General features: G+C 32.1%; 1 protein-coding gene across 1 annotated transcript in view; it reads right to left on the bottom strand.

Annotated features, from left to right (window-relative positions):
- Positions 1-16,970, bottom strand: part of LOC115874104 (BDNF/NT-3 growth factors receptor-like) — a 269,157-nt gene extending 252,187 nt beyond the window's left edge. Inside the window, exons 1-2 of the mRNA XM_030889183.1 lie at positions 16,913-16,970; positions 11,900-12,055 (exon numbers count right to left, since the gene is read on the bottom strand). Coding sequence (XP_030745043.1) covers positions 11,900-12,055; positions 16,913-16,970 — 214 coding nt within the window. The remainder of the gene's footprint in view (positions 1-11,899; positions 12,056-16,912) is intronic.
- Positions 16,971-22,127: the final 5,157 nt, after the last annotated feature.

The raw sequence follows: 22,127 nt of genomic DNA, 5'->3' as shown, positions 1-22,127 counted from the left end.
TGCAATGTTTATTGAACCTTATATTTAAATCTACATTATTTTAGTTAAGTAAAGCGGCCATGCTACAAAAGGGCGCCGAATACATTAGGCAACTGAAATCGGAAAGAAACCAAATAAGAGAGGAGATGGATTTGTTGAGGCAACAGATCGAAACTTTGAACACGTCCATAAGGTAATATTTTTAAAGCACCATTTTTAAACATTTTTCTCAGTATGTATTTTATAGTAATTGTCAGTCGTTGTTACCCGCCACTGGAGCGCCAGTTTCGCGAAGAAGGGACAACAAAATGCAGGAAATGTTTGACGATTACGTCAGCAATAGGACGATGGACAATTGGAAGTTTTGGATTGTATCCTTTTTGAAAAAATAATACATTTCTTTATAAGCCACTGAGTTAGATCTCTTAAGGGAACAAATATATTAGTGGTTTAATGAAACAAGAATTTATTGAAATTCTTTGAACGAATATGTCTAAAATTATTTCCTTAACCTAGAGTTAGTTTAGTCTTATATGTAGGCCGTTATTGAATTCGTTCAATACGTTCGTTTCAACGTCCAGTGTGGACGACCTTTACAGTTCTACAATGTTGTGGGTCGAGCAACACTGTACCCTTGGTGATCTCAGACCGGGTAAGCTATATATACATATATGTTTTTAAAGCACTCAACTTGTAGTTACAGACGTGCATGATGTGTGTGTTACTTTATGTTTAGTAGAAATTTAAGAAAACTAAGTAGACTTAGAGGAGTTCTGAGATATTCCAATTGGTTGATACATCCGTCGCGTTTTGTGTATAGGCTTGGTGCAATCTCCGCTGGTGCTGCCACCATCGGAGAATATCGTAAACAACTAGTATATATAAATACACGGATTTAAATAGCGAGTATACAAAAAAATTATTATTTAATTATTCTAAAAGTGTTGAAAATTCTAAAAACAAAAATAAAAAAGTAAATATTTTGATATCTTCAGAAGATCTAACTTGTATTATAATTTATTATTCCAGTTAAAAAAACTTTTTAGATGAGTGCAACTACGGTAACGAGGATAGTTTTAATCACCGGTTTTGCTAGTACGGCATAATTGGGGCTATTTCCGCTATAACGAAATTTTTTAAAGGTACATAATTATAATTTTAGCAAGGTAATTCGGTAATTCGGTCACTACTTGATTAAAAAAAATATACCATTAATATTGCCAATTATATTTTATTCTCTCATATGTCTTTTTAATTTTTTGATTATGTAACGAGCATGTTGTTTACTCACTTGTTTCGTCGAACTGCTTGAATCCATTTTTGCTTTTGATCAAATCCGGTGGGAGAAACTATGAAGCTATAAAATGTTAGTTCGGGAGAGTTTAATATCCCGGAAAAGTTGAGTTATTGAATGTTGTTGCACCCAACAACGTCCTAATTACGCTCTCCTTTACGCGTTAACATTTTTTCGGCATTTTTATTAACATTTGAAATTGTCAAAACGCAACTCGACGCGACGCGACGCCTAGTTCGAATTTTTTTTCGCTTTTCTTCTACCCGAAACAGCGTTACATCACACAAACCTCGAACCTGAGTGTTTTATAGTCTCCATAACTGCACTAGCAAAAAACTAAAATACTTAAATATTATGACAAATCCACGATTTCAATATTATTTTAATGCGATCAACATGACGCCATCGGCAGCGTGTAATATATGCTGATAATTTCTGATTTCTGCCGTTGAAGCGCTGCGGTCGGAATTAGTTATCTGTGTTTAAATTTAGAGCAATTATTAGTTTTTTTATTGTTGCATTTAAAAAGAAACTAGTTGTTAGTTATATATTTGAGCGCCTCTATGTGTACTTTTTTCTCTAAGTTAGAATTATACTGTTTCTAAATTACTACATTTCTTTTCAGTGGTTTTAAATTCGTTAAGGTATCTGTGCACAAAAACCGAAATATTAACAGAACCAGAAAAGTTACCTGAAGAAGCTAAACAAATAGTTTTACGTAGAGATAAATGAAAAAAGAGCTATTAGGTTATAAGCGGTTAAGTTTTCTCAGCGCACGGTTTTTTTGCTCATTTATTGTTTTTTTGTTATGTATATAATTTTCATCCACCGATATAGTACAATAAAGCAATGCATCTAACTTAATCCTTGCCAAAAAATGTATATGTTTAAGTTTCATTCTTTCTGTTGACTGATCAGAGATTCATATTTTTATCTTTTATTAATTTTAACGCATATCTATTGTGTAATATTCCTTGTGTAATAAAACTATTATTAATTGTTACTGAGTGCCATCCAAAAAAAAAACGTAAAATACGAATATATTTATAATGATGGTTGAATTTTATTAAGTCGATTTTTCTAATCTCGTAATATTGTAGAATGTCTTCCACGTTTTAAGCATCCAAATAGTGGCCTAAACCTAGAGGCACACAGGAAGAGCAAAACAGTTTTAGTCAAAAACATTTTTCACTAAATGCGTTTTCATGTGATACTTCAATGAAAATAAAATCGGCTAAGGCATACTGATCAGTCTGGTGATGGAGAACTAGCCTCTGTGAAGTCCTCTCAAATATTGGCTTCTGTCAAAGCCCTGAGATTGTATGATGAGTTATATCTCGTTATAACTCAAGAAAGGGGGACATATTGATCAGTAGCGAGTGTGAAGACAAGTTTAGGGTCGTTTAGTCACAATCTGTATCGCTGCCATACATATTTGATTGTAAATAAAACATGTTGCTTCTCTTTGAAACATAATATTTGTGTAAATAAACGTACCTTTTTGTCCCGAACAAAAACGTTTTTGGCTAACACAGTTTTGCTCTTTCTGTGTGTGCTTAAGAATTCTAAAATTTCCCATTTTTGTACAAAATTATTTTCATCATAGGTTTAAAACTGTTTAAAACTTAATTATTATTTGAGCTGTCCGTGAAACATGCATTATTTAAATATTTTTATAGCGTCTCGTGCCTTATATTAGAGGTAATAATATTTTCTAAATTTGTCTAAGATACCTACCTACTTATACATGGGTATTATATATTTTAATATTTTTTGTAGGGTACTTATTTTGTATAAATTTTGAACGAACACTTGTATATTTTTATTTGTTTTATGAAAAATGTTCTGTTAATTTTTATTCTAAAATATTTTATGTAAAGTTATTTGAATAAAGTCTTTAAAAAAACGTTTATTTTGTTGACATTTTATTTTGAAAACAATTTTTTTGTCAGAAAAACAGTAGCGCCCTCTTTAGTATAGCTGTAGAACTAAATTTAAAATATTACTACTGGCGCCATCTATAGGTGGCTTCCTGAAGCAGCGTTTTACAGAATTCATTAATATTGACGTGTGGCGTCATCTGTTTAGAATTTACTAAACTGTAATTTAATAGAATTCTATAATCACAATTTGAGGTGACATCTATTGGGAAATTACTTTATTAACTTGCCGCGACATCTATTGAATACTTGCCAATGTAACAATTAATAGATATCTGTAATTATAACAATACAGAAAACTGTATTTAAAATGTAAAATATTATTACTGGCGCCATCTATAGGTAACTTACCGAAGCAGCGTTTTACAGAATTCAATAATACTGATGTGTGGCGACATCTGTTTAGAACTTACTAAACTGTAATTTAATAGAATTCTATAATTACAATTTGAGGTGACATCTATTGGAAAACTAATTTACTAACTTGTCGCGACACATATCGAATACTTGCCAAAGTATCAATTAATAGAAATCTGTAATTATAATAATACAGAAAACTGTATTAATATAGAGACATCTATCGGAAACTCTCTCAACTAACTAAAATATTAATCTGTGGTTGAATTTAAAAATTAACCTATAAAATATCAGTAATTTTCAGAACATTTAAAAAATATTATTTTATTAATGGAAAAAGTATTAAATACAAATATAAAAACGGTGAGACTTACTAATCTTGATAATATATATTTTACTTTATATTTTCGTTTTAGACTTTCAAATTATTAATTGAAAATATCGTTACGGTACCTGAAATAACAGCGGCAGCATTTAATAAAGCTAGAGAATTTAAAAAATATAATTCTTTTATAAATTTTTGTGCACGTTGGTATATAGTTACAAGCCACATAATTTATTAACATATCCTGGTATTTGCTTATTATTTATGCGAAATTGTTGGTAATTGCAAAATAATACTTGTGTAAATAATAGTAATGTATGGTGTTGTCGTTGTATAAAGTTACCATTTATATGTATGTATACGATTGTTGGTTTCTTCGACGTGGTTTATGGGATTCTAGCCACAACGCCGATTAATTCATATTTAATTAACTCTTAAGTAATTGAAGTGTACCGCAAATATTATAACGTTACGGCCGATCAAACGGAGTGTGTTTGATTTCAGCAGCGGTGAAGTTTCCATTGATGCGAGTGATGCGTCGCATCCCTTCAAAATATTGTAATACGCTTTTATTTACAAAAATTAACTGAGATCTCCTATAATAAATTATAATTCTCAGTAAATTTATTCAAATAATTAAATTCAATTTCAATTATTTAATGTGTGTATAGCTTTATAGGCTCAATGCATTCTCAGCAGCGCCGCGCCGGTGCTACCCCCTATAGCGAGTATACGAAAAATTTATTATATAACTATTCTAAAAGTGTTAGTATAATTAAGTATAATTTGTGAAAATTCTAAAAATAAAAATAAAAAAGTAAATATTTTGATATCTTCAGAAGGTCTAACTTGAATTATAATTTATTATTCCGGTTAAAAAAACTTTTTAGATGAGTTCAGCTACGGTAGCGAGCATAGTTTTACGCACCGGTTTTGCTAGTGGGGTCATAATTGGGGCTATTTCGGCTATAACGATTTTTTTTTAAAGGTACATAATTATAATTTTAGAAAATGTTCTGTGAAGCTATAAAATATTGTTTCATGAGAATTTAATATCCGGGAAAGTTGAATTATTGAATGTTATTGCACCCAACAACGCCCTAATTACTCTCTCCTTAGGTGTTAATATTTTTCGGCAATTTTATTAACATTTGAAATTATCACAACATAACACTACGTCTAGTTCGGATTCTTTTTCACTTATTTTTTACTACCCGAAACAGCGTTACACCACACAAACCTCGTACATGAGTGTTTTATAGTTTCAATAACTGCACTAGTAAGAAACTAAAATACTTAAATATTATGATAAAACCCCGCGATTTTAATATTATTTTAATGCGATCAACACTACAACTGTAACCGGTACGGCGTGAAATACATAGCAAACATTTCTGGTTTCTGCCGTATACAGGGCTGCCTCCGGATTGTCTTCACATTTTTATTAATGACAATTTGATAAAAATGCATACTTCGTTAAATGTTTTTCCTTGTTTTAAAATGCTTAATCTTGTTTATACTTTTCCAAATTTTCATGTATTAAAAAAAAACATGAAAAATATGATGAATTTTTTGTAGTCATTTTAAGTCCTAAAAATCAAAAGGCGTTTCGATGATAGTACAATTTCGGTTTCATTCTTTGATAGATGGTTATTATTAAATTTGATTATTTAATTTTTAAATTTATTTTTTTGCTGTTGTTAAAGTATCACATTTTCCGTTAAGTATCACCACCCTTTCCTTAGCATTGAACTAAATAAATTTTGTGCTTCTTTAACAATTTAAAACAGTAAAAAATATTGCGTTAATTAAAATTTTATCAATAACAATCTGTCAAAGAATGAAAATAAAATAATTACATTACAACAGAAACGCGTTTTGATTTTTAGGAGTTTGAAATTTTCAACCATATTTTCATGTTTTTTTTAGTGCGAAGTCCAATATCGTCGTTGTTGTCGAATATATGAAAGAAAGTTTTATACAGATATGGTTTACAAGGGGCAAGGGGATATGGTTTACAAAGGGGCATGTCCTAAAAATATTTTGTTGTACACAGGGTGTTCCAACAAAAAGTTATGATAAAGTTTTAAGTTTATTTTTAATTGCATCCCCCATTTTTCTATATAGATTTGGATTTTTTTCTGGAAAACTAAAGCATAAATTATCCTAAATAACAAGGATGCCAGAATACACCCGTGAAGAAAACTTCACATTATTTTATACAGGGTAATTTTTATGGCCTCGCCAACATCGCAATATTTAAAATGCTCTAAAACACACTATACAGGGTGGTCCGAACTGCATTCCGGAAACTTCGGCTGCATATTCTGCACATAAAATTAATTAAAAAATTTCAGATAAACTTATGTCCTAAAATGCTTCGTTTCGGAGATAAAGGGTGTAGAAGTTTCATTTTTATTTCGATTATTATTTCCTAATAATTTCTGAACTAAATTTGGTATTTGGATGAAAATTAGAATCTTGGGGTTCTTAAACATGAGAAATTTGGTTTCGATGTCAATATGACTCCTACTTGTAGGGGGCGCCATCTACATGTTTTTAACTGTTTTGAAGAGTAATAACTTTTCGTCCGGACCTGTATAAATCTACCGAGTAAAAAAATTACATTTCCGTGATTTTTTACTTAAAATGTATCTCTTAGTAAAAATGGCTACGAGCAACCGTTTTCGAGATATTTGGAATGGAAATAGTCAATACATGTCGTTATTGGCAACAAATAAATATGCGTAACTAGATGATAAAAAAAAGAAATGATAAATTTGTGAACTATTTATTTTTTTAAGCAAATCATGAATTTTTCTAGAAAAAAAATACGATAAAACAGTTTCTGTTAAATCTTTGGCACAAAAACATTGCAAATTTATTACTTCAGACTAATAACTATTCAATCAACATATATAATTTTTGTCAATAATTATGATATACCGGGTGCGTCTCAAAAGTGGCTCACCCCTGTAATTTTTTTATTTTGTCAGCTAAAACAACGAGATTTGGTATGTTAGTATATGACATAAATTAGTCACTTCCGGTTTCACCGGAAATGATTACAACTTTTGATTTTTAAATGGCACCCTCGGTATTTTTTTACTTTATTCGACAGAAAATGACACCTGTGAAATTGCAACTTGCGGTTCATAACGACAATTTGACTCGAAATACCAAGTGTGTGGTATCAAATTATTCGTAAAAAATGCTTTTTCCAAATATGCTAATAAGCCACCCTCGTTCCATTTGAAAAAATTGAGATGTGATTAAAAATACGCGATTTGGGCATCTTTTAACCGGCCAGGGTAAGACACTAAAAACATTAGACAATTAAATATATTTTTCCAAGGCTTCTTGATTAAAAATTAGTGTTTTTAATCAAGGAGCAATAGATTATGTCTAAAGTTGACATATGATACGTCATTCGATTCAGAATGTCATTTTCTATCGAATAAAGTAAAAAAATACCGAGGGTGACATTTAAAAATCAAAAGTTGTAGTCGTTTGCGGTAAAACAGGAAGAGACCGAAAACAATTGAATACGTCAATCAATCCTAATTTATGTCATATACTAAGACACCAAATCTCGTTTTTTTATCTGAAAAAATAAAAAAGTTATAGGGGGTGACCCACTTTTGAGACGCACCCGGTATATTGACTATTTTCATTCAAGATATCTTGAGAACGGTTGCTCGCAGCGATTTTTACCAAGAGACATTTTTTACGTAAAATAAGGTGTAAATGTATATTTTTTCACTCAATAGTGTAATACAGGGACGAACGAAAAGTTATTACTCTTCAAAACAGTAAAAAACATGTAGGTGGTGCCCTCTACAAGTAGGAGTCATATTGATATCGAAATCAAATTTCCCATGTTAAAAAAAACCCAGATATCAATTTTCATCTAAATATCGAAATTACTTCAAAAATTATATTGAAAAAATCGAAATAAAAATGAAACTTCTACACCCTGTATCTCCAAAACGAAGCATGTTAGGACCATTGGCGTAACTACAGGGGGCCCGTGGGAGCCGGGCCCTTCCTCCACAGGTACTGCTGGGCACCCCCAGAGAAATCCTGAATTATGACTCTTGGCTACGTATTAATTTTTATTTGCTTGTGATGCAATAAAAATGGCGTTTTCTAGTTTTGTTTAGTTAATATTATTTTGTTGTGTTCAAAAAATGTGTTTTTTTTTATTTTTTTAGAAAATTTGTAGGTATTTCAGTAATCTACGGGAATACGGTTTGATAACCAAGTCTATGAAATTTATTGATAGAGTAATTCATGTAAACGTTTTATTCAAAAAATGTGTTTTTTAAAATTATTTTTCATTTAAAAAAAAACAAAAGCCCTAGGCCCCCCCTGGTCTCTACCCCAGGCCCCCCCCCAGGCCCACCTATTGCTACATAAATTGCTAGTTACGCTAATGGTTAGAACATAAGTTTATACGAACAATTTTACTTATTTTTATGTGCAGAATATGCTGCCGAAGTTTCCGGAATACAGTTCGGACCACCCTGTATATTAATCAAATTTAGATGCAGAATTAAAGAAATATTTTGCAGAATTAAAAACACATTTTATAATAAACTATCTCTAAATATATTTACACATGACCGACTAGCTAAATATATCTTAAATTTAACTGAAACAAAAGAGCTTCTTTTTAAAAATAAAAAAGTATCCCTCAGGCTGATTTTAGTTCTGCAGTAGACTTAACTTTTAAATGGATTTCCCCCGAATTTTTTTCATTGCTGCTGTCAGTCAAGTGAGTATAGACGCGAAAAAAGTTTGGATTAGTTAGAAGTTAGAAGAAGTTACAGTTCTATTAAAAATTTAATTTTGAAAGGTTTGATTTCAAGGCGGTACGGTCAGTTAATTTATTTAAATTGAAATATTTATTTGTCTATAGATATCTATAAAAAACGTTCAAAATCGGCGTGAAAAAAAGTGCTGTTTCTTCTTGCACTTTTCTATTTCACTGTTTTTCTTGTTGCACTTTTTTATTTCACTAGAGACAAGGCTTTTCAATTCGCTATATTTTTGTTTTTAAGTTATTTAAGATTTAGTTTTGAAGCGTATACTTTTCTTGATTTTAACCAGTAGCCTATGATTTTAAGCGTCAAGTGATGTAAAACAATATATGTGGCCATGTACTAAAACTTTGTTAAAACATCTCTATTCATTTCCAAGCCAATTTTGCGCCGTTTTTTTTTTCGATCATACGGCATATTATTAATCATATCAATTATTAGTTATCACTAAAGAGCGAAAATATTAAATATATTTTTATAAATAACCTTTTTTTTTAACGTTTTAAGAAGTACCTAGTATTTATTATACAGGGTTGTTCACCACATACGACACGGAGTATTGTAGCTAAACGATTAGATTTTTACAAATTGTAAGTTTTGTGTTCGTCGAAGGACTATTAGAGCTAAAATTTAAAAATATTTTTACAAGATACAGAGTGTCCCAAATAAATATAAGATATCAAAGTTGTATTTTTTTAAATGGAACACCCTGTATATTATTACATTTTTAGTTTCTATGATTAAAATAAAGGTAAATTTGATTAAGGTTTATCACCCTTAAACCCTTACCGTTTTTGAAATATATATTTTCAATTTTGTGAAATTGCAATAAAAATTTTAAGGCTTCATTTCTCCAAGGGTATTAAAGTTTTAAATACTAAATATTTACTGAAGTTTAATTATTGATCAGTTATTGTGTTGCAATAATAAAAATAATACTACCTCATACAGAGTGTCTAAAAAATTTATTTTATTAATTTCTAGCTTTAAACGGCAATAGCTTGTTTAATTTAAATAGAATTTAATTGTCCATCGAATTGTATTATACCATTTGTACCTATCCCTTCAAATTTTCGTAGAAAATGCATTTTCTTATAATTTAGACCTCATTTATCAATATACCCATGGAATATTGACATTTTATATCGTTTTTAAAGCAACAAATGTACAGGTGCTAAAAACGATAATATTACCAGCCTATTGGTATACAAAAATAAAACTATTTAAATATTTATAAAAAAGTATACCATTAATTAAATATACCACCACTATTTCCGCCAAAATATTAATTAATTACATATTTAATTGTGTTAGTTAAAAAATTATTCCAACTAAATGTGGATTTGGAATCAGAAATCAATATAATAATAAGTTATGAAACTGAACGTCTCATCTGTTGTTATAAATAAGCATCCGTCAAAAAATGAAATAACATTTTTAAGGTGTTACTTTACGTTAAGGTGTTACCACACTGTCTAATACACATACAAAATTAAGTTTTTTAGTATTTGGAGGAATTATTATCAATCAACGCAAACAGTCAATTAATGTAGTTTGAATACTGGAATCATATTAATTGGTCCTCTTTTACAAATATTTAAACAACTTTTTTTAATGACATAAACGAACTATGTCGACAATATTAGTATCTGTACCCTTTAAAAATTTGTTACATCTTTAAAAATAATCAAAAATGTCAATATTCCACGGGTATATTGATAATTGAGATCTAAATTATAAGAACATGTATTTTCTACGAAATCCTGAAGACATAGGTAAAAAATGATATAATACAATTTGATAGACAATTAAATTGTGCATCTGATTTTGATAAAATATACAGGGTGTTCCATTTAAATTAAAGAAGTTATTGCCGTTTATAGCTAGTTATGATTTAAAATAAATTTTTAGACACTCTGTATAAGGTAGTATAATTTTTATTATTGCAACACCAAATTTAGTGAATAGAAATACTTCAGTACAATATTTGGTTTTAAAAATTTAAATACGCCTGGAGAATTAAAGCAATAAATTTATTACTGTATTTTCACAAAAACCTAAATATTTCAAAAACGTTAAGATTAAAATGCGGTAAACTTTAATCAAATTTACCTTTATTTTAATCGTAGAAACTAAGAATGTAATAAAATACAGGGTGTTCCATTTAAAAAAATATAACTTTGATATTTTTTATTTATTTGTGCCACTCTGTATCTTGTAAAAATATTTTTAATTGTAGCTCTAATAGTCCTTCAACGAACCCTACAACTTGCAAAAATCTAAGAGTTTAGCTATAATACTCCGCGTCGTATGTGGTAAACAACCCTATATACGAAATTCAAATAATTAGTTTTCTGACAGAAGGAAACAAAATAATCGATTGTTTGACACTTAATGTCAAAGAAAGCTAGATGAAATCAAGTAGTATAGGAACATGTATGATCAAAATATAATGAATTGAAAAATCTTGTCACTATAGTGAAATAAAGAAGTGAGTTTCCATTTGAAAAAAAAATGATTTCTGATACTTTTTTAATCGCTGAATTCCATGGCAGCTACGGGCAATATTATATGATATCCCAACAATTTAATTTTTGAAATAGATTGCCACATGTTTTCTCTTTATGTAACAGTGGCTGTGGTAATCAAAAAAAAATTTTTACGCTATAGATTTCTTTTGACAGGCATTTTTTTTTGCAGGCATTTTTAAATATCTTTTTTTTTTCAAAAAACGGTTAATGTTAGGTATGGAGTATTTAAATGAAATTTATAAAATTTTACAGAGAATGTATATAATAAAAAACAGGGGTGCCTATTAAAAATAAGAAAGTTACTGTCAACTTCCGTTGTTTCCGTAAGTGCCGCCGTATCGAAAATATTTTTAAATGATAAATCTCGTTGTAAATCAATGACGTGCGAAACATTTAGGGTAGGTGGGGGTAAAGCCCTGCACGGGGCAAAGCCACGCACCGCGTTTTGAAATAGCGCGGGAATCATTTCGGGTTCGCCCGTCAGGCGGCGAGTTGGTTTTAATAACGTTCAGTGCGACAGAGAATTTGATGGTAGCCGGCAGATTGTGTACCGAGAAAATGAGGTTAGTTTATAGTTTCTATAGTTGTTTAATAAATTAGTTAGGTATAAGAACCTACGAAATCAGTAACATTATTTATTAAGTACTTACCTAATCGACGTGGACAGTTTCCATTTTGAGTAGGGGGTAATGAATCATGCGTACACACACACGTATAAGTGTGGTTTGCGAAATTCTTGCAAGCGCTCTCTCCTTTACATTTTCCCACTGAACATGATCCTTCGTGGAAGATTTGTATTCTTTCCTCTGAAAGAGAAAAGAAATTGTAAAATAAAACATTAGTTAATAAAATACTATTAAAAATACACAAAACGTTATAGAGGTACAGTGAGGAGATCCTCCATCAACACCAATAATAAACAGCAAAAGAAGAATATAGATACGCATACATGAATATCACTGAGAACTTTTTTATTATTGAAGCATAGAAAGAATTTTATAAAATATCTATTCAGCATACTCGAACATTGTCTAGTTTCAAATGTTCTCGAGAAAAATTATAGAAATGCTTTTTAAACATTGACAATTGATAATGGCAAATGAAACAGACAATTGATAATAATTTTGGCGATATCAATCTCTACTACCAGAAATCAATAGAAAAATTAAGTTAGCCTGGAGTATTTATGGCAGAAACTCAATTATATTCAAATATTAAGAAAACATTCGACCAATGTGTACTACCAGTCATGACGTATGCATGCGAAACCTGGACGCTTAAAACGAACGTCACAACGCTCCATGGAACGAAATATACTGGGAATAACCAAGAGAGACCGTAAAAAAATAGAGTGGATATGAGAAAAAACCCAAGTAATAGATGTCATCCACAGAGTCAAATGGGCAGGAACCCTGACAAGAAGAACGGACAACAGATGAACCACAAAAATTACAGCATGGTACCCACGAAGAATTAAGAGACCTAAAAGAAGACCAAACCTAAGATGGGACCATGATATTAGGAAATAAGTACGGTTAACTTGAGCCCGCATAGCCAACAATAGACAACAATGGACCCAATTACAAAGAGAGTATGTGAGGGAGTTGTGAAATGGTTGAATAAGCTGAAAATGATGATGATGATGATTAGCGCTATAAAAAAGTAAAGAGTACTGGCAGGGCCGGCGGAAGGGCCGGGCGGCCCGGGGCGTCGGATCCAAAGGGCGCCACAACAGCGACTAAAAAAATATTTAAAAACAGTAATCTACTATTTATTTATAGTAACGAATATTCAGATCAATAATTAATCGGTACTATCAATTTCCACATTAAAATATTAGCAATTGCCACACTACACAGGGAAGAATAACTGACTAAACATTATAAACACTACTATATCCTAGACTTATCCTATTATAGTTTACTGAAATAATGTTCAAAAAATCCTTAGCACGAAAGCTTTGGGAGAGTTTTGATTTCTTCTATTCTATATGTTTTTGGGTGCTCTATTCGAAACTGCGATTTGCGAATTCATTTTCGTGGAAGAATCTTAAACAAAATAAAATAAAGAAATATAAATCTGATTTGCTACTGGTATTTTACTTATAACTCAAAAGCTAATTTTTTTTGTAAATAACCCTTATGCACCAGAATTGACAGTTTTAGACTGACCGCTCAAAATGGCACTTTTTCTACTATTCACACCCTTTATTTGTTATTAATGGTTAATATGCCCTAAAATTATATGAGGCAAATATTCATTCGCAAGAAGCTGAAGGGGATCGCGATATTCTTATCATAAAAAAAGCTTATATGTTTGCTTCATTAATTAAGTTAATTTATTAACAGTAGTGGGAAAAGATATTAATTTTTTGGTGGTTTTGATTGTTCCGGATTGAATATGTAGTAATACACGAAAAATGGTAGCAGAATCGTAGAATTTACTCATGAGTGGAATCTTACAAAGAAAAATTTCTCACAAAGAAATGCATCTCAAACACTTGCTAATCCTCATTTTGAAACCGACAGAACTGTCTGATTATATACTGATTCTGCACGAAATAATTGATTGTGAAAAACAAAGGAACATTTTCTTAAATTCTTATAGAAAAGTCATGCTTGCAACTAAATACTAATGTTTTCAAAGATCATTTATACCAGAATGAGACTGCCGAAGTTGGAATTCTATTTCTTATAGCTTTATATACCGGGCGCATCTCAAAAGTGGTTCACCCCTATAACTTAATTAACGTACTCAATCGTGGTCATTTCACCGGAAATTACTACTACTTTTGATTTTTAAACGGCACCTTCGGTATATTTTTGCTTTATACGATAGAAAATGACACTCTAAATAAAATGACATATCATATGTCAACTTTTGACATTTTCGCATATTTATGGTTTATTTAAAATTGTATATAACGACGAACAATTTGTAACAATTTGACTAGAAATACCAATTCCAAGTGTGTCGTATCAAATTATTCGTAAAAAATGCTTTTTCCAAATATGCTAATGAGCCATCCTTGTTCCATTTGAAAAAATTGAGACAAGACACGAAAAACATTAGACGATCTAATCTATTTTCCATGGCTCCTTGTTTAAATTAATAAATTAGTGTTTTTAACACAGCCATGGCACTCTATGATGCAACCGCAGACTAAAGTGAAAACTTATTGTTAAAGTAGCATAAATATGCTTTAGAAAGTTATAATAACTATTAAGGGGAGGGGACGCCACATAGAGTACTCGCCCGGTCTCAATATTTCCCTTCCGCCGGCCCTGTGTACGGGCCAAGTATTGACATCTAGGACTTGATCGCGCCAAAATTATCATCGATTGTCATTCCCCAGCCGTATTTGACGCCGTTTTTTTCAACCGGATGGTCGTAGTAACAGTTTGAGTAAGCAGGCAGTATTTTGCGAATAATACAGACTATAATAAAATATTTTTTCTTCTCTACCCACATGATACATAAAATGTTTGCTGATAAGAAGAGAAAGCAAAAATAGAAAATGTTTATGTATATTCTTTATTAAACTAAATACTAGAAAATACGTAATACAGTAATATATACATAGTTATCGCTTAAATGTAATCCAATTACTTCACCAACAACTTATGTTGTTGAAACATTTATTTAATAGCACAATGCCAGTATCAATAAACATTTTTGCGGCTCGCACAAACAAGGAAAGACATTAAAGCCGCTCATCGGCCTGATTTAAAAGAGCAAAATACTCATTTTCTCGAGAGTAATAATAAATAATGGCATACGTTGTATACGCGATACAATTATGCCAAACGTATATTTTAGGTTGTGTTGTTCTGTGGCGATTTAGTGGCCCCATTAAAATCATATAATATCAAGTCAATTTTCAAACTGTTAAGACAATTATGTATCTATTTTACTAAAACCTTTATCTCAATTGGTATAAACAAATTAAAATGAATGTTCATAAAATCACGGCTTAAAAACAAAAATTTATTTCAGTTTACATATACAAAAGGTGAGTCTTAAATAAGTCCTGAAATTAGTGCTTAACTATTCTTCGCGAAAAAAATTGAAAATTATGAATTTTTCAAAACTGAATTTTTGTATTTTTTAGGATAGAAATCTATAGTTCATATCAAATAAAATTTTAGTCATGTGATTAAGCTTGACCGGCACAGCGTTGCCCACTTTTACATATTTTGTTATTATTTACATCAACAAAACTCACCTTCTTAATAGCACTTAAGGGACGTAAAGGGTCACTATACTACCGCTTTCACATTCACAATATTCTAATAAAGTGGCGATGAGTTTTTTTACGGCTATTAAGCTATCTTGTACATTTGCACTAAAAGAGGTTCTAAAAAACAATGTTCGACTGCAATGTCTGCTAGTAGACACGTTTAAGCTTAAAGTATCACAACACTATTTATTTAAACCAAAAATTTGGAATACAAAACTAAAGTGTCAAAACGAATGACAATGTCAGGAAATAAATAAATAAATGTGGCAACTTGACATTTTTTACAGCAGACCTACCACCTGAATCCCCAGCGCGAAATTTAAATTCCATTTGGGGCCTGGCACCGAATATGTCTATGCTTGGCAACAATGAATTTAAAAATTGCGCCCTCGATTATGTAACTAAAATTTTAATTGATATCAAATATAAAAACATAGAATTTCTTCATTCTTATCTAAGCATAAGATATTGAATTAGAATCAGAAATATCAGAATCAAAATTCCTTGCAGTATTCTCACATTGGACATTCAAATAAAAGTGGACCTACATTTTCGAATGTTCAAATGAAATTCGAAGAGCTAAGTCAAGTAATAAAGGCTTTATTACCTATTTTTTTTAAAAGTGTTGCAAATATGATACCGGAAAAAAGTTAGTGTTTATTTATACAAGAAGGAAAAATACAAAAGATTAAGTAGTAGACAATTATAGACCTAAAGTCTATTGTAGTATAATATATTCTAATTAATTCATCATTCATCAAAAGGAAACAATAACCATCGCATAGGATAGCCTAAGTCAAAATAAATAACCCAAAATATCCGGAGAAATTAATAATCACTAATTAATCAGGGGGTTGAGGTGAAATAATCACTCCTCTTTTATAATGACAGACCTTATCTCAAACTAGCGCCTGTGACATCCTCGACATTGTCGACATTTAATTCACAGTCGACGCACTATCGACGGATAATAACTAAGAATAAAACATTTTGATTTATAATACACTTTTTCATATAACACAAAATCTAAATAGTATTCCATACTTGGTTACTTTTTCCGATAATTATGATACTGGCAATTTAAATATTTAAGTAGAATCAAAAAATTGTATAAAAAACAAACTCCAAATTTATGTTTTAAACATAGCTATTTGTTCAAGCCTTCATTATCTAAAATAACAGACATTCCTCAAAGGGTGTATTATTTTAGAAATTAATAAAGTCTTTGATATAATCGTTGTCAGAAACAAAGTGCGAATTATACAATATTGTCCCGGAATGCCTAAATTCTTTCCTTCCGTTTTTAGCTACGGAAGTTTCCATCGCGACAAAACTGGGGGCATTTTTCTCTGGAAATTGTTCACCATTTCTTCAATATTTTAATAATTTAATTTACGCCCACAAAAAGGTGCGCCTAAATTACTCATGAACGCATCAAACACGAAAAACAGGGCAAACAGTATATGCGCGATTACAACCATTTTTACTGTGCTCCAAATACTTCACGGGCTTGCGATCACATCAAATCCTTGTTTGGACTGTTCAGCTTTGTGGCGTTACATAAAAGAGATGATTCGAAAAGAGATGTGGGAACACACTTGGCAACGACTGAAGGCGTTCGAGCTGTTTTCGTTGTTTATTTTGATGTTAAAACGACATGAAAGTAATCAATACACTATGTGATTACATTCGTATAATATGAACAACTGTTGCTTGCGAGCCGAATGATGTTGAGAAACAAGACAAAATAGAGCCCAATCAGCGCAAACACCAGTACGAGAGCGAACAAGATCACGAGCAATATGGGTCCACCTTAACAGTCCCTCTGTGTCGATAGGTCGACTTCTACCTATCGTACCGTTCTACCGGAGATCTCCATCCGGTGTATCTACGGCAATTATACTACATAAAATAGTACAATATGCACCAGAGTATTTTATTCATGTAATATAAGAAATCTTCCATGTCTTGGCAGATGTTGGTGGCACATATGATTGACACTTCACGTTAATGTCCTCAATTTTGACAATTTAAGTATATCTAATTTGTTGATTTCTCTATGTCTAATTAAGATATATTATATCAACATCGTTCTTGGTAGTCAGAGTATGTCGTATTCCATATTTAAATATTAAATAGAACAAAACTCCATTCTGAGAAAAGGAACTACAATGATCCATGAAATATACTTCTAAACTTACTTATATATTATTCGAATTTCGTGGGAAGCAAACAACGTTACTTTGTTATTTTCACAAGAATACATCTCCGTCGCTTTCTATTTCTTAGCAGAAAAAAAACTAAAAATTACACCAGCCTTCAACATACCACATCTCTGCCATGCTATCTGTACCATCGTCGAAAAATATTTTACTCTTCTTATTCTCCCTTTTGTCTTTATTCTTACAAAAAGAATATAGTGGTCATATTAAAGCGTGTGGGTTAGTTTGTCTCCATAGTTCTCTTCTCCTTCTTTTTCTTGTGCTTGATGTACCAACGTGTGCAGTAGTTTCTGTGTGAGTTTTTTAGCTGGTTTATCCATCAAGAGGGCGAGCAGCCTCTAGGTCTTTTTCTTGGAACTTTTCCTTTTATTATGAGTCTTTCCATACAAACAGTATCGTTCTTCAAAACATGATCAAAATATTTAATTATATGCGATTGTATAGAAGTTGAAAGACGGTTCACTGGTTCGTCGGGCAGCCCAGGAAATTTTGAGAATACGTCACCAGCAGTTCGACAGTATCACAGTTACGTCAATTGTTTATCTCTGACTGTTTCATCATCCAGGACTCGAAGCCATATATTAATGATGGAAATATTAAACAGTAAATGAACCTCTTCCTTAAATGTTTTAAGGATAAAAGTCAAGTCCAAAGTTCTCACTTATCTCTTAAGACTCCCAACTACCGTACTATTACCATACTTAAGTAAACGATCTAGCTAGAAAAAGAGCAAACACTACTAACTAGACTAGAACCGTTTGATTCCCAAGTGGAAACCAAATTAAAGCAGAACTGAAGAACCTGGAAGACTCCATTAATTTAATAACCTAAATTGGGAATCCTTCAACGGTATAAGACACTCAAATTTCTCAGAACTTACAAAAATCAATGATTTTCCTTGATTTTCCTTTCTCAACGAACACCTTCATCGTATATTGAAGCTAAGAAACAACGGCGAATGCAGATTCTAGGGAAAATGGGGAAACACCAGAACACTTCCTGACTGCGGCGAGACGACAACCATTCGTGCCATGAACTTGAGTACGGTTGATATCGGAGATGGAGAACTAACCCCTATAAAACTGTTTTAAACTAATCGAAAAAGGGATTAAGGATATTGTGTTTTCGCTAGGAAGAAAATTTTTCAGAAAAAATGTGTTATAGCTATTAATACCTATATGTCGTTTGTGTTAAAAAAAAACACTGTTTGTAAACATAAAAAATTGAACCCAAACAAATAAAAAGTATTATCATCAAAAATGTATACTTAATTTTTGTTTAGAATAGAATTTGTTTGCGTGGCTCTAAGCGGCAGTTTGCGATATTGTCTAACGACAATATCGCAATCGATACGACAATATCGCATTATCGACAATAACGACAATATCGCATTATCGACAATAACGACAATATCGCATTATCGATGACAGAATAACTTCTGTCATCCATAATATGAACAGGCGTCATTTAACAGTAGAGGAAGCAAATAAAGCCATCGGGTTGCTTCTTGGCGGTGCGCGACAGATCGATGTGGCTGATCGATTTATAGTCACCTAAAATGTAATTTTTAGACTTAAAAACCGATTTAATGAGACTGGATCTGTCATGGAGAGGCATAGGGAGGGTAGACCAAGGTCGACAAATGCTAGGGAGGACCGAAACTTAATGAGGGGAGCTAGGATAGATCCTGCAGGAAACTACACTTTTGGTTGCCAGCAGACGTATTACCCCTTACAGTCTTAAATCGATTAAAAAAAGTAGGTTTACATTGCTATATGCCTATAAGACCCCTACCCCAGACCATTACGCCTCTAACTCCAAAGGGATGCCCTTCTTGAACATATCGGTCGTTAAGTCTTGTATTTCTTAGTCTCCACACACGAACTGTACGTCTATCAGTACGGAGACAATAGCGGCTTTCATCGCTGAACATCGCAGTATGCCACTGATCATTCCAGTTAGCTCTTTCATTACACCAGAGCAAACGTTGAGCTTTATGACCTCAACCTTAGTCTCACGGTCAACGGAGGGCGTCTTATAGGCATATAGCAATGTAAACCTGTTTTTTTTAATCGATTTAAGACCGTCCGAGGGGTAATACGTACCCTGCTGGCAGCCAAAAGGTCCTGGCTGAGCAACGTGTAGTTTCTTGCAGGATCCATCCTAGCTCCTCTCATTAAGCTTCGGTCCTCCCTAGCATTTGTCGACCTCGGTCTACCCTCCCTATGCCTCTCCATGACAGATCCAGTCTCATTAAATCGGTTTTTAAGTCTAGAAATTACACTTTAGGTAACTTTAAGGCGATCAGCCACATCGATCTGTCGCGCACCTCCAAGAAGCAACCCAATGGCTTGATTTGCTTCCTCTACTCTTAAATGACGTCTGTTCATATTATCGATGACAGAATAACCACAATATCGCAAACTGCCGCTTAACAACACACGAACAAGTTATATTCTAAACAAAAATTAAATGTACATTTTTGATGATAATGCTTTTTATTTGTTTGGGTACATTTTTTATGTTTACAAACAGTATTTTTTTAAACACAAACGACATAGGTATTAATAGTTATCAACACATTTTTTTTGAAAAATTTTATTCCTAGCGAAAACACAATATCCTTAACTTTTTTCGATTAGTTTATATACTGGCTTTTGAGAAGAAGAAAGAGGGACGCAATAGATCTATAAGATCGCGGTGATTAATGCCCGTTCCATGCATTCTACGTTCTACATCACCCTACTTTTCTTATTACATACACACTATACTATTACTGTTTGAATGTCAAAAAAATAATATTTCCTCATCATATTATTATAAAGACAGAGCATGTTTTGAAAGCGATAAATAAACACAGAGAGATAGCTTAACATAAGCAGTATTTCCCTGATTGACTGGACTATAGCAAACTGCACTACATCACGTCACGTCGGATATCGAATCTCAGAGCCATTGGGCGAAATAATCGAGCCGAAGGAATGTTTGTGTTCGTTTCTTCTTTTGCAATTGGAACGTTTTGATGGTAATGCGACGGCGAATCTCACGAATTTATGAATATGCGCTCGATGGCTTCAAGTGCCCCAACAGACCGATAATCTAAACGCACGTCCAAGAGCAGAAGGTTGATCGAATGCGAAATAATATTTTCGTACGTGACTCGTCTCTAAGATGGATATCGACTTATTTTCTTTAATTGTGCTTCGCGTGTGTATACCGGGTGCATTTCAAAAGTAGCGCACCCGATTGATGCAGTATGATGCAGTATGATGCATATTGCGGGTTTTGATACAATATGATCAAGAAAAAATTCTTCTTCTTCTTCTTTCAGTGCCTATCCTCTATGGATGTTGGCAATCATTTTGGTCCACATAATCCTATTGACGGCCGCCCTGAATAAATGTACGGTCGTCATTCCCGTCCACTGTCTAATATTTTTCAGCCATGATGTTCGTCGGCATCCCTGACCTCTTCTACTATCTATTGATTTATTAAATATATACTCTTTAATATATCAAATATATATAATATATCGACATATACTGCAGTACGTCTGTCCGTTCTGTAGCTACGGGGTCTCCGTGAGAGGGGAAACGATATTCTCTCGATGTTTTTCGTAAAAAATTAGACGACGCGTCCCATCAATAAAAATTCGACAAATTTGCAAGTAGCCATTAAAATGAGTGGGCGGAGCGATTTGCGCTGACGTACTCGTCAAGTCGACGTATAAAATATATTGTTGTTTATTTAAATGTGTTTTGTCCGCATTTCTTTCATAGACACAGATCCAGCAGACGTACTGTATATCTTGATTTATTAAATATACTATTTTATTAAAATTAAGTAAGAATTTGAATAGATGTCAGTAATAATATTATAATTGTGTAAAAAACTTATGAAAAAATGCGGGATTTCTAACAATAATGACAATAAAAAGCAATTATAAGTGGATAAGACAGATTTTGCTACATCAGTAACGTAATTTGTAGTGAATTTTATATAGGAATAGGCGACTTTACTGCAGTTTGGGATTATGTTTATGTAGATTAGTAGATTTGAGGGTCCACTATTAATATATATCATGAAGCCTTTTTTAAACAGATAAAGCGGGTTTTGCAATTTGACGCCTCATTTTAGTCGAGTTGGATGTTGGATTTATATCAATTTGGGAAAAACAATGTAAAACATTTCAGTCAGAGCCAATTTGATGTAAACCCAAGAGATAACAGCTTTTGCATGATGTCAACCTAGGTTTTAAAAATAGATATTATTAATTAAATGATTAAAATTAGGTCGACGTGATTAAATGTAAGAAACTGAAGGGTGGGCATCGGTAGCGGAATTATATCGTAAACTGTTTAAGTACGTAACTGCCGATGACCAGCGATAACAAGGCGAATATAAAAAGAGTCCGTC

Source organism: Sitophilus oryzae, unplaced genomic scaffold (assembly GCF_002938485.1).
Source record: "Sitophilus oryzae breed Bouriz unplaced genomic scaffold, Soryzae_2.0 scaffold_1009_pilon_pilon, whole genome shotgun sequence".
Lineage (NCBI taxonomy): Eukaryota > Metazoa > Arthropoda > Insecta > Coleoptera > Curculionidae > Sitophilus > Sitophilus oryzae.
Note: the sequence above shows the minus strand (reverse complement) of the source record. Positions and strands in the feature narration are given on the sequence as shown.